The sequence below is a fragment of the Protopterus annectens genome, chromosome 11.part0 (assembly GCF_019279795.1).
Source record: "Protopterus annectens isolate FY-2018-M chromosome 11.part0, PAN1.0, whole genome shotgun sequence".
Taxonomy (NCBI): Eukaryota; Metazoa; Chordata; order Ceratodontiformes; family Protopteridae; genus Protopterus; species Protopterus annectens.
The window spans coordinates 771,610,448-771,622,734 of record NC_056745.1 but is presented as its reverse complement, the minus strand read 5'-3'; the positions used below and the strand labels follow the sequence as shown (position 1 = coordinate 771,622,734).

General features: G+C 45.8%; 1 protein-coding gene across 1 annotated transcript in view; it reads left to right on the top strand.

The window, feature by feature from the left end:
* Positions 1 to 12,287, top strand: part of CAPRIN2 (caprin family member 2) — a 1,868,571-nt gene that overhangs the window by 1,023,859 nt on the left and 832,425 nt on the right. Inside the window, exon 9 of the mRNA XM_044087251.1 lies at positions 5,496 to 5,542. Within this exon, the coding sequence (XP_043943186.1) occupies positions 5,496 to 5,542 (47 nt within the window). The remainder of the gene's footprint in view (positions 1 to 5,495; positions 5,543 to 12,287) is intronic.

The following is a 12,287-nucleotide window of genomic DNA, read 5'->3' as shown; positions in this document are numbered from 1 at the left end:
AAATGGATTGTTAAACTGAGGTCTCTTTAAACTAGGGCTTAATGAGCATCTTTAATTGATCACATGTCCTCTGAATTATGTATTTAAAGTATCTCTTACTTTGCTGATAACTACACTGTTGAGGGTAATGTAACTATACAGCCGAAACCGGTTTGTTAAGTATACTTCCAATAAAGTATTTGGAGCCACTGTATGCTGGTCTTAATATTTTTTGGTTTGCATTGACTTTAAGACCGTGCAGCTGCTGTACCCGCAGAGGTTTGTTTCAGTTTTAAATAGTTTCCCAAGCATACAGATTTCACTTCCACATGTTACCAACCCCAAAAGTTTGGTCAGATCTACCCCCAAATCAATGGGCAGAGGCTCAAAAGCAAGTACTCTTACAAGCATAAAGGCTATTCATAGTGTACCGGAAGAGGAAAGATGACAGTTTTTAATTCAAGACTTTTCCTGGTACCCAGAAAAGACAATTTATGGCAAACTATCCTGGACCTTTCTACCTTAAACACTTTTTTGGTGATTCCAAAATTCAAGATGCTAACTCTATTACTTCCTATGCTAGGCAAAGATGCCTGGTTGGCAACACTGGATTTAAAGGAAGCCTACCTGCACATCCCAGTTGGGGAATCTTGCAGAAGATGCCTAAGCTTCAAAGCAGGCTACATGCACTATCAGTTTTCTGCACTGCCCTTTGGCTTATCTATTGTGCCCAGGGTATTCACAAAGTGCCTAGCACCTGTCATTGCTTTTTGTAAGCAAAGAAAAATTCAAATATACCCATACCTGGGTGATTGTCTAATTCAGGCAGAAAGCCAGGACATGCATTTGAATCATCTGGCATTTGTAAAAAAAAAAAAAATTTTAACTTGTTTGGGGTACACTGTAAACTAAAAAGTCGCATCTGGTACCCTGTCAAATTGTATTCCTGGGAGCAAGCTTGAACAACTTCCCAGATGGCTTTCCTCACGTTAGAAACAAATTCATTTGACAACTTCATACTAGTGGACACACAGAACCTGCTATCTGCATGGCAAATACTACAAGCCTCTGGGTTCATGGCCTCCTGCATTCTAGTAATTCCGTATGTAAGACTACATGAGGAAACTACAGTGTTATCTAAAAAGCCTGTGGTGTCAACATTCTCAGGATCTAGAAGCAATGATTTCGATCATACCTTGCCTACAGCTAGAATCCCTTTGGTGGGCAGAGGCCTGCCACCAAAACAAGGGGCTGCCATTCACTCAACCCCCTGCTGCCCAAACCCTAACAGATGCATCAGACTATTCATGGGCGACTCACTTGGCAGGGAAGTGCTTTCAGAGCAAATGGAACCCAAGTCAAATGCACCTGCATATCCATCAAAAAATGTTAGCTGTACAGAATTCTTTGACAGCCTTCAAGGACCACATTCTTCCAGGACAATTATTGGTAAAGATGGACAACACCACTGTTGTGGTACATAAGCAGGGAGGAACCCACTCATACCCTCTGCAGACTAGCCATGGCTCTGTGGAACACAGCCTTGAGCTACCAAGTGCACCTACAGGCTCAATTCCTGCCCGGAAAAATAAACACATTGGCAGACTAAGCAGAAATCTCAGGGACCCACACGAGTGGAAACGAACCAAAGATATTCAACATGTTAAACTTATTCGGGAGCCCAAATACAGACCTGTTTGCCCCCCCAGAGCTACCAACTGGACAAATTCTGCACAAGGACTCTCCACAAACAAGCTTGGAAAGTGGATACCCAGTCCTTCTCCTGGAAAAATCCATCAGTTTATGCCTTTCCTTCGCCTCTTTTTCTCACCAAGGTACTACTAAAGGTCAAACAGAAAAAAGCAAGGATGATACTGATTGCACCAGACTGGCCACGCAAACACTGGTCACCCCCTCTTGCACAGTGTCACTGCTGAATCCATGGCACCTGCCACAGATCCCTACCCTGCTGTCCCTGTGGGAGGGCCAGATTTTGCACCCTCCTCTTCAAACCCTTAGCCTGGCTAATTGCCTGCGCTCTGTTACCAGCCTTCAGTAAACAAGTGTTGGTTCTCCTAGAGGCAAGGAGGCCTAGTACTAGAAAATCTTATGCTGAAAAATGGAAAAGATTCTGTTCCTGGAACCAAGCTTGGGGGATGGGCACAGCAGTGCCCAATTTACTTCAGATTCTTAAATACTTGACTGAGATGCTTCACAAGGGTCTTTCCTTTTCCTCCCTCAAAATTCATGGCTCAGCCATTTCGGCTCACTACAACACAGTACCACCCCTCATCTCTCGTCCACTGCTCAAGCAGTTCCTCAGAGGGGGCCAAGAACTTAAGACCACCTAGGAGACCCGCAACTCCAGCCTGGGACCTTAACTTTGTATTGGAAAAACTCACTGCCTCCTTTTGAGCCAGCTGCAAGTACAGAGTTGAAACTCCTTTCTTGGAAAACGGCCTTCCTTCAAGAATGGTGTCTGAATTACAGGCCCTTATGGCAGTGGAGCCTATCATCTTTCATGCAGACAGGGTGTCCCTCAGGCCCAATCCCTCCATGCCCAAGATAGTATCCAGTGTGGCTCTTAATCAGTCCATTCATTAGCCAACGTTTTCTAACCCACAGAACAAAGGGCAACGTATACTGCACTCCTTAGATGTGAATAGACAACTTAAATATTACTTTGAAAGAACTAAACCTCTCTGGGAAATATAAGCAGCTGCTGGTGGCATTTGCTGCAGGGGCAGAGGGGAAGGCCATTTCAAAGCAAACCATTTCAAAATGGATAGGCCACTGCATTTATATCTGCTATAAGCACCATGGAAAACATTCCACGGGGGATAAGACCACATTCTACCAGGGCTGCATCTACTTCTACAGCCTTTCTCAGAGGTGTCCCTACCAGAGGCATCTTAGAAGCTACCTGGAGTTCTGTACATACTTTCACCAAGCATTACCATTTGCCAATGTTTTGTAAATCCAGGGCTGGTTTTGCTACTGCAGTCTGGCAGGGCCTTATAGCTGGTTCTAATCCTATTCAAGTTCCTCCTCCCATCCTTAGCTTTGGTAATCTACCCAAATGTAAGGACTGCAACAGTGAAACGTGCAGAACATAGTACAGTTGTGTACACTTGCCATAAATGTAGATGTTGGTGTATTCACTGTTGCAGTCCTGGTTACCCTCTTTCCAGCCCCCTATCTTTTTTATGGCTATGCCGCTATTCCTTTTTCATTATGCTTAAAATTTTTGGTGTATTTGCTTTTTTGTTGGAGGTATAACCTTGTGGGTGTAATTGCTTCCCATTATGAGGGCACCTGACATCTGGGGCAAGAAAAACTGATGTAATGGCATCAGCTGCATCCTTTATACTCCTGACATCATTTATTTTATTTATTTATTTTACATTTGTTGACCGGGCTAGTCTAGCTGGAATTATTTCCATTTTCAGTAGAGGCCCGGGGAGAAAAGCTCCAGAAGATATACAAAAAACATACATTTGAAGTAATATACAAGAAAATTACCAGGATAAATAGAGAGACAATAAAACAAAGTTAGTATACAAAAACTATTTACAAGTGGGAAGAGATTTCATTTCCTATAAACAAACTAAAACTACTGAGAAGCATAAATCAGGGAAAGGTAGTAGGGAGAGGAAGTGGGGGAAAAAGTAAGAGTTTAGTAAAAAAAGAAAGGATATGAAAGGATTAAGCAAATTTTCAGAGAAGAGGGAGAGAAGTAAGTGAGAGAAGGGATAGTTGTTCAGTGAAGAGGGTGAGAGATATGGGGGTAATAAGGAGATAGAGTGGGGTAGAAGTTTAGTCAGGTTTAGTGCAGGAACAGAGCCAGTGGTTTTCAAGTGTTCTTTTATTCTTTGTTTGAAGAGGGGCAATGATGAGATTAGTGTTATGTCACTAGGTAGTAGGTTCCAGTTCCTTCCTACTGTGCTAGAGAAAAGAGTCACCAGCTGAGTTATTGGACTTTGTTAATTTAGCCATAAGTTTCCTAGAGGAGCGAAGGGAGTTAAGATTATTGTAAGGTATTAAAAGTTCTGAGAGTATGGGGGTGTTTGTAGGCTGGTACAATATTTTGTGGGCAATGTTTAGTTGGGTAATGAGCAGAAGGTTTTGGAATTCCAGCCAGCCAAGTTGTTTCAGGTTCTTACAGTGGTGGGTTCTGAAGGGGTTGCTAGTGGCGAAGCGGGCGATGCTATTATAGCATATGGTGAGTTTGTTGAGGTTTGTTTTCTTAAGGTTGGTAAATATAGGTGAAGCATAGAGAAGTGTTGACAATAGATGGGAGTGGGCAATCTTGGCTATCATGGAAGATGTGACTGCAACCGACGCAGGACCAAAGACCTTGATCAGGCCGACTGAGGGCTACTGCAAGCAGATGACACAAATATGACCAACAGTGAATACACTCCAACATCTACATTTATGGCAAGTGTACACACCTGTACTTTTCTCTACTCTGGCATATCCTTCCCTGAGGCCACCCAAGGTTCAAAGCTGGGAACTCAAACCCATCCGTGATTGACACTGATAGCATCAGATAGTTATGTACTTAACATAACTTGGAATCTGCTATCCAGCGTCATTAATCACATTCCCCCCTCTCCCCCCCCTTCCTTCTGGGGACCTGGTAGAACTGGAGGGATGTTTCTTCTGAGGGATGTTCTAAGCAGGCAGTGCTGCTTTCTTTATCCAGTAAGCTTGATCTGAGGGTTGCAGGTCAGGTGATTATGGGAAGTGGAGGAGCTTAAGCTCTAACTGTCCAGTTGCAGGCTAGGATCAGAATTTTGATCAGACCCATCTGTGATGAATGACTGGATAGCACATATTCCAAGTTAAGTACATAACTTTATGCATCTCATGCTACTTACATTAGCGCCCTGATTGGGTTGGCAAAAGGGTTGTCATGGTTCTACAGGGCATTAGCTGGATGGGGGAATAGCACAAAGGTGGGCAAGCCTGATCACCGCCTGTGGCAGTGACCATCCCTTTTTGAGAAGTACCCTACCCACCTGTATTATAAATATTGCAACAGCATAGGTGTCTGCCTTTAACAAAAAGCTTGAATACTAGATATATTATAGCTTTGTTTTGGCATAGTGGTTGATATTGTGTTAAATAATGCTGTCAACTGTTTAGTGTCACAATAAACATGCAATGAATTATCTAATGGTGAGTCGTTGAGGTTGTGGTCTTTAAGCAGGAGGATACGCTCCTCCAATATGGTGCTGAATACTTGCACTTAACGTGCTATCTGCTTTTGTGTCCATATAGTGCATGCATTTTAAAAAGTAATTAACCTTAGCCTTGCCTAATTTTTATCTGCACTTGTGAAAAAGGTGTACATTGCATTCTTGCACTCATGATGCTGTATAGGCTAACAATTAAATTTTTAGATGAATCCTTGGATTTAAGGACTACATGTGAAGCTTTAATTTGGCTGTGATTTAAATTGTGTAACGGAAGCTTGTAGAAATGTCAATCAAATTTGTTTCTCTTCCCAGAAATGTCCGAGTTGCTTCAGAATGAAGTCCCACTAGCTCCAAGAGAGGTAAGGAAGTTGAAAGTGGGGAAACATGACTACAGCTGAGAATGCACGTGATATTGCCTTGTGTTTTTATTTTAGTCCTCTGGCAAAATGAGTCAAGCAGGTGGTGGTGGTTTTGAGGTTACAAAATTTCAGTGGTGATTGCCCAGTGGTTGGAAGATATTTACTTTAGTAAAATGTCAGTACTGATTGCAGTGGGGCATGAAGTTTAAATCCTTCTACCAAGGGTCAAGTTTGTTTCTTGCAGCTTTTACCTTGGTGCCAAGCGAGTAAAATGACATTGCATTTTTAGTTTAGAATTAAGTGGAGTAATGTCTCACTATCATTTTTCATGTCTATCTGCTGCACTATGGAGTGCCCAACTACTGTAGCTTTGGTGGCTGCTCTTCTAATTTTCACTGGTCTGCTTACATTTTCAGCTGGTGTACTAAACTGTTAGGGAAACCTTTCCCATCTTAACCCTTGTACTGTCTTCTGGTGCAGGTATTTAGTAGAATGGTTGAAAACAAGTGTTGTACCCATTTCTGCTGTGGCCCATTAAATGTTAAAGGGGTATGGAAGTAAAAAAAAAAAAAAATGCCCTTTTCTACACTAGTGTGATCCTGGAGCTGGTATATATGGGGGGGGGGGGGGGGCGTGAAACCACAACCTAGGTGAGTTTTATTTACTCCAGTGTATTTCACTGGAGTTTGGGCAAGTTTACTTCCCTGGGAAAAAATTGTTCAGGTATCTTGTTCTTGCGTTTTTCATCTTGTGAAAAGTAAATTTGATATGGCCTTTAGAGTATCAGTAGATCATTTAAGATGGTTCTATGTTGGGGAAGGATGTCTGTAGTTTTTGATAAAGGTATATGTAGTGCATATGAGGTAAAATCTGTTTATTTTGTTACACAGGTCCTGGCGTCTATTAATGGGTTCATTGATTTGAATTCCTTTTTACTCAAGTCACCCCCCCATATAAGCTAGCTGCACCCAGTTTGGCAAAATTATTATTTTCATTTTCTCTTTGCTCCCACAACTTCTCTTTTGAAGTCCTTTGTCTTTCAGTTGCCATATCCTCATTTTAACCATCCTTTTTCTGTACTTCCAGTTGGGTTGTCCATGTAGCTTCCATTTTATAATCTTAGAGAATTGCATGTGTGATGTGCTGTTTTTTCAGTTCCTCTACCATGTGTGCTCCAACTGTAGTTTCTCCTTTTGCATGCCATCTTGCTCCTTGATTGACTTATGTTTAGGATTATAATACCTGATCTGTTGTCAGTCCTCTATTTTTTACTAATTGTAACACTGTTACAATCTGCAGAACTATCTCTGCTGTTAAATGGCTCGTGCCAGCCAAAAACTCTTTTGAGGTAAGACTCTACCCATAATACCCCTCTCCATACTACCTCTGATCATGCTTGCCACTGAGTCAGCTGTTTTTCGTGCAGTTGCATGAATTTTTTTCACTAAATCTTTATAATGTGTGTATTATGTATGTGTATTATATATATGTGTGTAATTATATGTGTATTATAAGTGTGTTTATATCTGAAGTAGTTAACTTGATCAGCAACCTGTTGGTATCGGATCTGACCTGGCAGCTTTCCAAGCTAGACATCCAAGCTCCTCTCCTTACCCATAACACCCTGCTACCTCCAGTCCTCAGATCTCATTTGCCTATGCTTCTATAAGCACGAGTTTAGAATAGGTGTTTTTCTGTCTTACCAGTTTAAAAAGTGTGTTAATCAATCCCTTGCACTAGTTAATTTACTTTAGTTAAACTTTGTGTATTTCCCTTCCCCTTATCTGTGTTTGGGAGTGTGATTGTGTTGGTAATGGCCGAAGGCCCTAAGGCCATTTTTTCCAAATGGTCTGTGTGGCCATAAGCTGTCCTCAGCCGATGGCCACACTCGCTGCGTTCTTTGCTTGGGGGGTTGCACATTTAACGTCAGGGTGCCAGATTTCTGCTGCCTTTAACCTCCCGGCTTTGAGACAGGAAGAACAAGTTAATCTTAGCAGGCCTTTTGCCCGTGGACTCTACTTTATCCTCTCCCTCAGTGGCGCCAGTCGCAGTTCAGCCAAGGGCTCCTGCTCCCCTGGCCGGGACTCAACCTCCCACTGTGTCCCAGGGAGAGGGACCCTAGAAAGAAAGAGAGGAGAGGGGGGAAGAAAGAGACAAGGGCAGGGAGAGGCATAGGAGCCACATGCGACAGGCCAACTCTGCCCCCTCGGCCCAACTGGCTAAGCAGCTCTGTTCTCCCTTGAAGATTTCTGGGTCCTCCCCCTCTCGGCTCTGTTCCCCACATTTCTCTCTGGAGCCAGAGAAGGAGCCCTGGCCACCTTCGAGATCGTCGAGGTGGCCTTCCCTGCCAGCCTCTGTGGCTTACAGGTCTACAACAACCCTTTCTGACGCGGACATGGACCGGATGATGCATCACTTCCTTTGGGCCCAGATGCATATGGGAGTGCTCTTGCCTCCCCCCCTCCGGGGGGGGAGCTCGGCCCCCTCCTTTTCCCCCATTGCTGCTCCTGCAATCCATTATCTGGTTTTGGAGCAGTCAGATCTGAGTAGCCTCTGAGCTGTGGAGTGTGCGCCAATAGTAATCGCTACTTCGCCGGCCTTACACTAGTTTATCAGGTCCTTTTTCAGATCCGAGCTCTCGGGGCCGTGAGCTGAGCCTCGGATCCAGAGGGGTGAGTGAGTTCGGCTCCTATATGGAGGGGGCTGTTCTCGGATCCCATGGAAGAGAGCGGTTCACCTTCGGCTTTCAACATGGTGGAGAGGGTCCTCTCGAGGGATTAGAGGCCCCAGGCTCGTGGTATGGATCCACCCATCATTCCCTTGCAGATGGGCCTGTCTTACATCATCCGGCCCCAGGGACAGCCTGTGTCTATGCCCCAGCTAGTTCCTGTAGAGGAGCATGACCCCTGTTGGTGAGCCCTCCTCGGACAGTCCCCCTGAGGAGGTTCCTCACAAACAAGTCTGAGGAGGCACTTGGACTCACCAGAGTCCCTCACGTAAGACAGGCTTGGAGGAAGGGGAAGGTTCCCCCAGAACGTCGTCTTTGGAGACCTTATGGAGGTGCTGCGCATTACAGGGGGGTGGTCTGCCCGAAAACCTTACTCGGATGAGTAGTGTTTCTGGAGGCATTTAACGCAGGCCCATCTACCTCTTGGGTGTCCCCTCCGGCCGACCCCCTGGTAGATCTAATTACTACCAGGGCATGGAAGGAGCTGGACACTAGAGCCAATCCCCAGGAGACCAGATAAGATACTTACTCCCCCGACAGGACAGTGTGGAGTAAAGGCTCCCCGTAGATGCCTTGGTCATGGCAGCTGCCACCAAGAAGGAACAGGCATAGTATAGTTCCTAGGTCCATCCTCCTAACAAGGAGTCTCTGATGATGGATCGCATCAGAATGCGGATGTTTCCTTCAGCCACCTTTTCCATAAGGGAGCTGAATTACTTGACACGTGTGATTAGGCTTCAGTGGGATCTAGTGAAAGAGTATGCTGGGTCACTCCAGGAGTCTGTTGGCCGAGGACAAACTAACCTTCTCGGCACAAATGGTCACTCTAAAATCGATATGCAGCACCTATGTGGCTTCTCTCCCATGCCACGGATGGGGCAGCTAGAGCCAGCAGAGCAGGCATCGCCTAGTGGTGTCACGCCTGGCTCTGACTTTGTGATTTTATGGAACCCTTCAAAGGTGTCCTTCGAACGCTCCCTTTGATCTATGCTGTTTGGTAAGACTGTCTGTGATGCGCTGCTCCAGAGCGAGAAAGATGGGAAGTTATCTGCCATCAGAATCCACTTCTAGTCTCCTCAAAGGTCCTTTTCCAGGAACCAGAGGTCAAAAGATGTGGTTCCAGAAATCTCAACAATCCCGTTGCTCTCTGGACCCTTCGTCCTTCAGAGGCAGGGGAGGACAAGGAAGCCGGCCCAGAGGTAGAGGCGGGCTGAAGACTTTCGGGTCAAGGGAACCTTTTTCCGACTGGTGCAACAACCCTGAGGGTTGCCAGACTACTCTGGAGGCAGTCTGGTGTTTCTCGGACCACCTAGCACATTAGGAGTCCATCACGACAGATCGCTGGGTGCTCCAAATAATATCCAGAGGTTACTCTATCCCCTTCATAAATCCCCCCCTCAGTTGAGGCGCCTCCCTGATGTTCTACCCAGTCAGAGGGACGCGACGGCTTTAGAGATAAAGGAGCTACTAAGTAAAAGCCATCCAGCATGTCCCCCCAGGCCAGTCCAGGTCAGGCAATTACTCCAGGTTCTTTTTGGTGCCAAAAAAGATGGGGGACTCTAGGCCAATTCTTGACCTGTCTACATTGAACCTGTTAATTGCCAAGGAGAAATTCCGGATGGTCACTCTTCAATCTATTCTCCCCCTTCTGCAGGAGAATGACTGGATGTGTTCCAAAGACCTCAAGGATGCATACCATCACATTCTCATGGACAGGCGATCCAGGTGGTCTCTCCGCTTTTGGTTGGCCAGTCATCAGTTCACAGTCCTCCCTATTGGCCTCGCTACAGCCCCCAGGGTTTTCACAAAGGTCATGGCAGTTGTAACTGCCCCCCTGAGGCTTCAGGGAATATAGGTCTTTCCTTACCTGGACGACTGGTTCCTCACCACTCCCACCAGGCATCTACTATGCTCAGCCAGGGATTGTTTCCTGCTCTTGGCCCACCAGTTGGGGATCACTATAAATTACAAAATTGTCCCTTCAGCCAGTTCAGGTCCTGGACTTCATAGGGGCCAGAATAGACGTGCTTCAGTCCAAGGCCGCTTTGACGTCGTACAGACTCTGCAACCTTACTCCTCACGTCTTAGCCCTTCTACAATCTCTGGCCCAACCAGCGGAATTGGTCCTGAGGTCCCTAGGGTCTATGGTGGAAGCCATCAACCTTTTACTCCTAGCCCGCTTGAACAGGAGGGTTCTTCAATGGACCTTACAGGTCCAGTAGTCCATCCTTCGACATCCGTTGAATTCCCCGATTCCACTCAGCAGGGTTTGCAGGGAATCCCTGCTTTGGTGGCTCCATTCTCGAGAGCTTCAGGAGGGGCGGCCATTTTTGATGCCTCTACTCCAAGCCACGGTGACCACGGATGCTTCTTGCCTAGGGTGGGGTGGGGGGCATTGCATGGGCAGAACTGTCCAAGGCATGTGGACTCAGACTGTTTTGCATATCAGTGTTCTGGAGATGAGGGCAGTGCTTCTAGCATTGCAAGCTCTCCATGCCCCCCTTCCTCTGAGGACTATTGCAGTTCAGATAGACATGTCAGTGGTCTGGTACGTCAACAAACGGGGGGACCAGGTCTTACCCTCTTTGCCAAGAGGCCATGAGAATTTGGGGGTGGGCGATATCCACCAACTGTTTTCTGCTAGCAATGCACATTCTAGGTCGGTCCAACATTTTAGCGGACAAGCTGAGTCGAACTATCCTCTCGCCTTACGAGTGGTCTGTGAACCCCTTAAAAGTGAAACAGATCTTCCTCAAATGGGGTCAACCTTGCTGCGATCTGTTCGCATCGCCTTCGAACGCTAACTGCAGTGAGTTTTTTGCTCTAATTCCCCCTGCTGGAGGAGAGCCCCAGAGACGCTCTAGTTCATGTTTGGCCATCCGGTGGTCTTTATACTTACCTTCTCCCGTTAATGACAAAATTCTTGCAGAAAGCTGGTCATTTGGGGAGCATGGTTTTCCTCCTAGCCCCATTCTGGCCTCGTCAAACCTGATTCCCATACCTACAGTATCCTCTCATAGCTCCTCCTTGGATCTTGGATCCCATTCCAGATCTGATCTCTCATCCTTCGGGATTGAAAACTCCGAATCTGGGTGACCTCAAGCTTTTGGCTTGGTTGATCCAGTTCAGTTAGTGGCTATGACTGCCGATATCTCGTCCGCAGTTAAATCCATCCTGGTCACAAGCCTTCTACCAGGAAGGTCTACAACAGTAAAAGGAAACATTTTTCCATCTGGGTCGGGCGTAGGAATTTGGACCCTTTTATGGCTCCCATTCCAGCAGTACTTTAATTCCTATCTCATATTTTCCATGAAGGGGCCAGTTCTTCGACTGTGAAGGTTCAAATGGCGGCCATTTCCCACTTACACATCTGGGACAATCTTGGTGTTTTAGCTTCCACTAAGATCTGTAAGACTTTTTGAAGGGCACCTTTCTTTTAAGACCTCCTTGTAGGAATGCGGTTCCTCCGTAGGACCTAAACTTAGTCCTCCAGGCTCTAACTGGTCCACCCTTTGAGCTTGCAGCTTATGTTGACTTGGTTTTTCTCTTTGAAAACTGCCTTCTTGATTGTAATTACCTCAGCTAGAAGGGTATTGGAGCTTCAGAACCTTTGTACTAAACCTCCGTATCTTGTCTTCCATAAGGACAGAGTATCCCTCAGGACTAATCCTTCATTCTTACCTAAAGTGGCTTCTGAGGCTAACATCAACAAATCCATTAATCTGCCTGTTTTCTTCCCTAACTACCAGAACAAGGGGGGAGTACAGACTGCATTCATTAGATATGCATAGACAATTGCGCTTTTACTTGCACAGAACAGCTGCCTCTCGCAAGTCAGAGCCGCTCTGTTTCCTTTGCTAAGCCATCCTTGGGTAAACCAGTAACGAAGGTGACTCTAGCTAGGTGGATATCTCACTGCATTTTGCTCTCGTACAAAATGTCTGGTCGGCCTGAGCCCATGGGGGATCATGCTCATTCTACCTGTTCTATGGCTACCTTGGGGGTTTCTATTCTGGG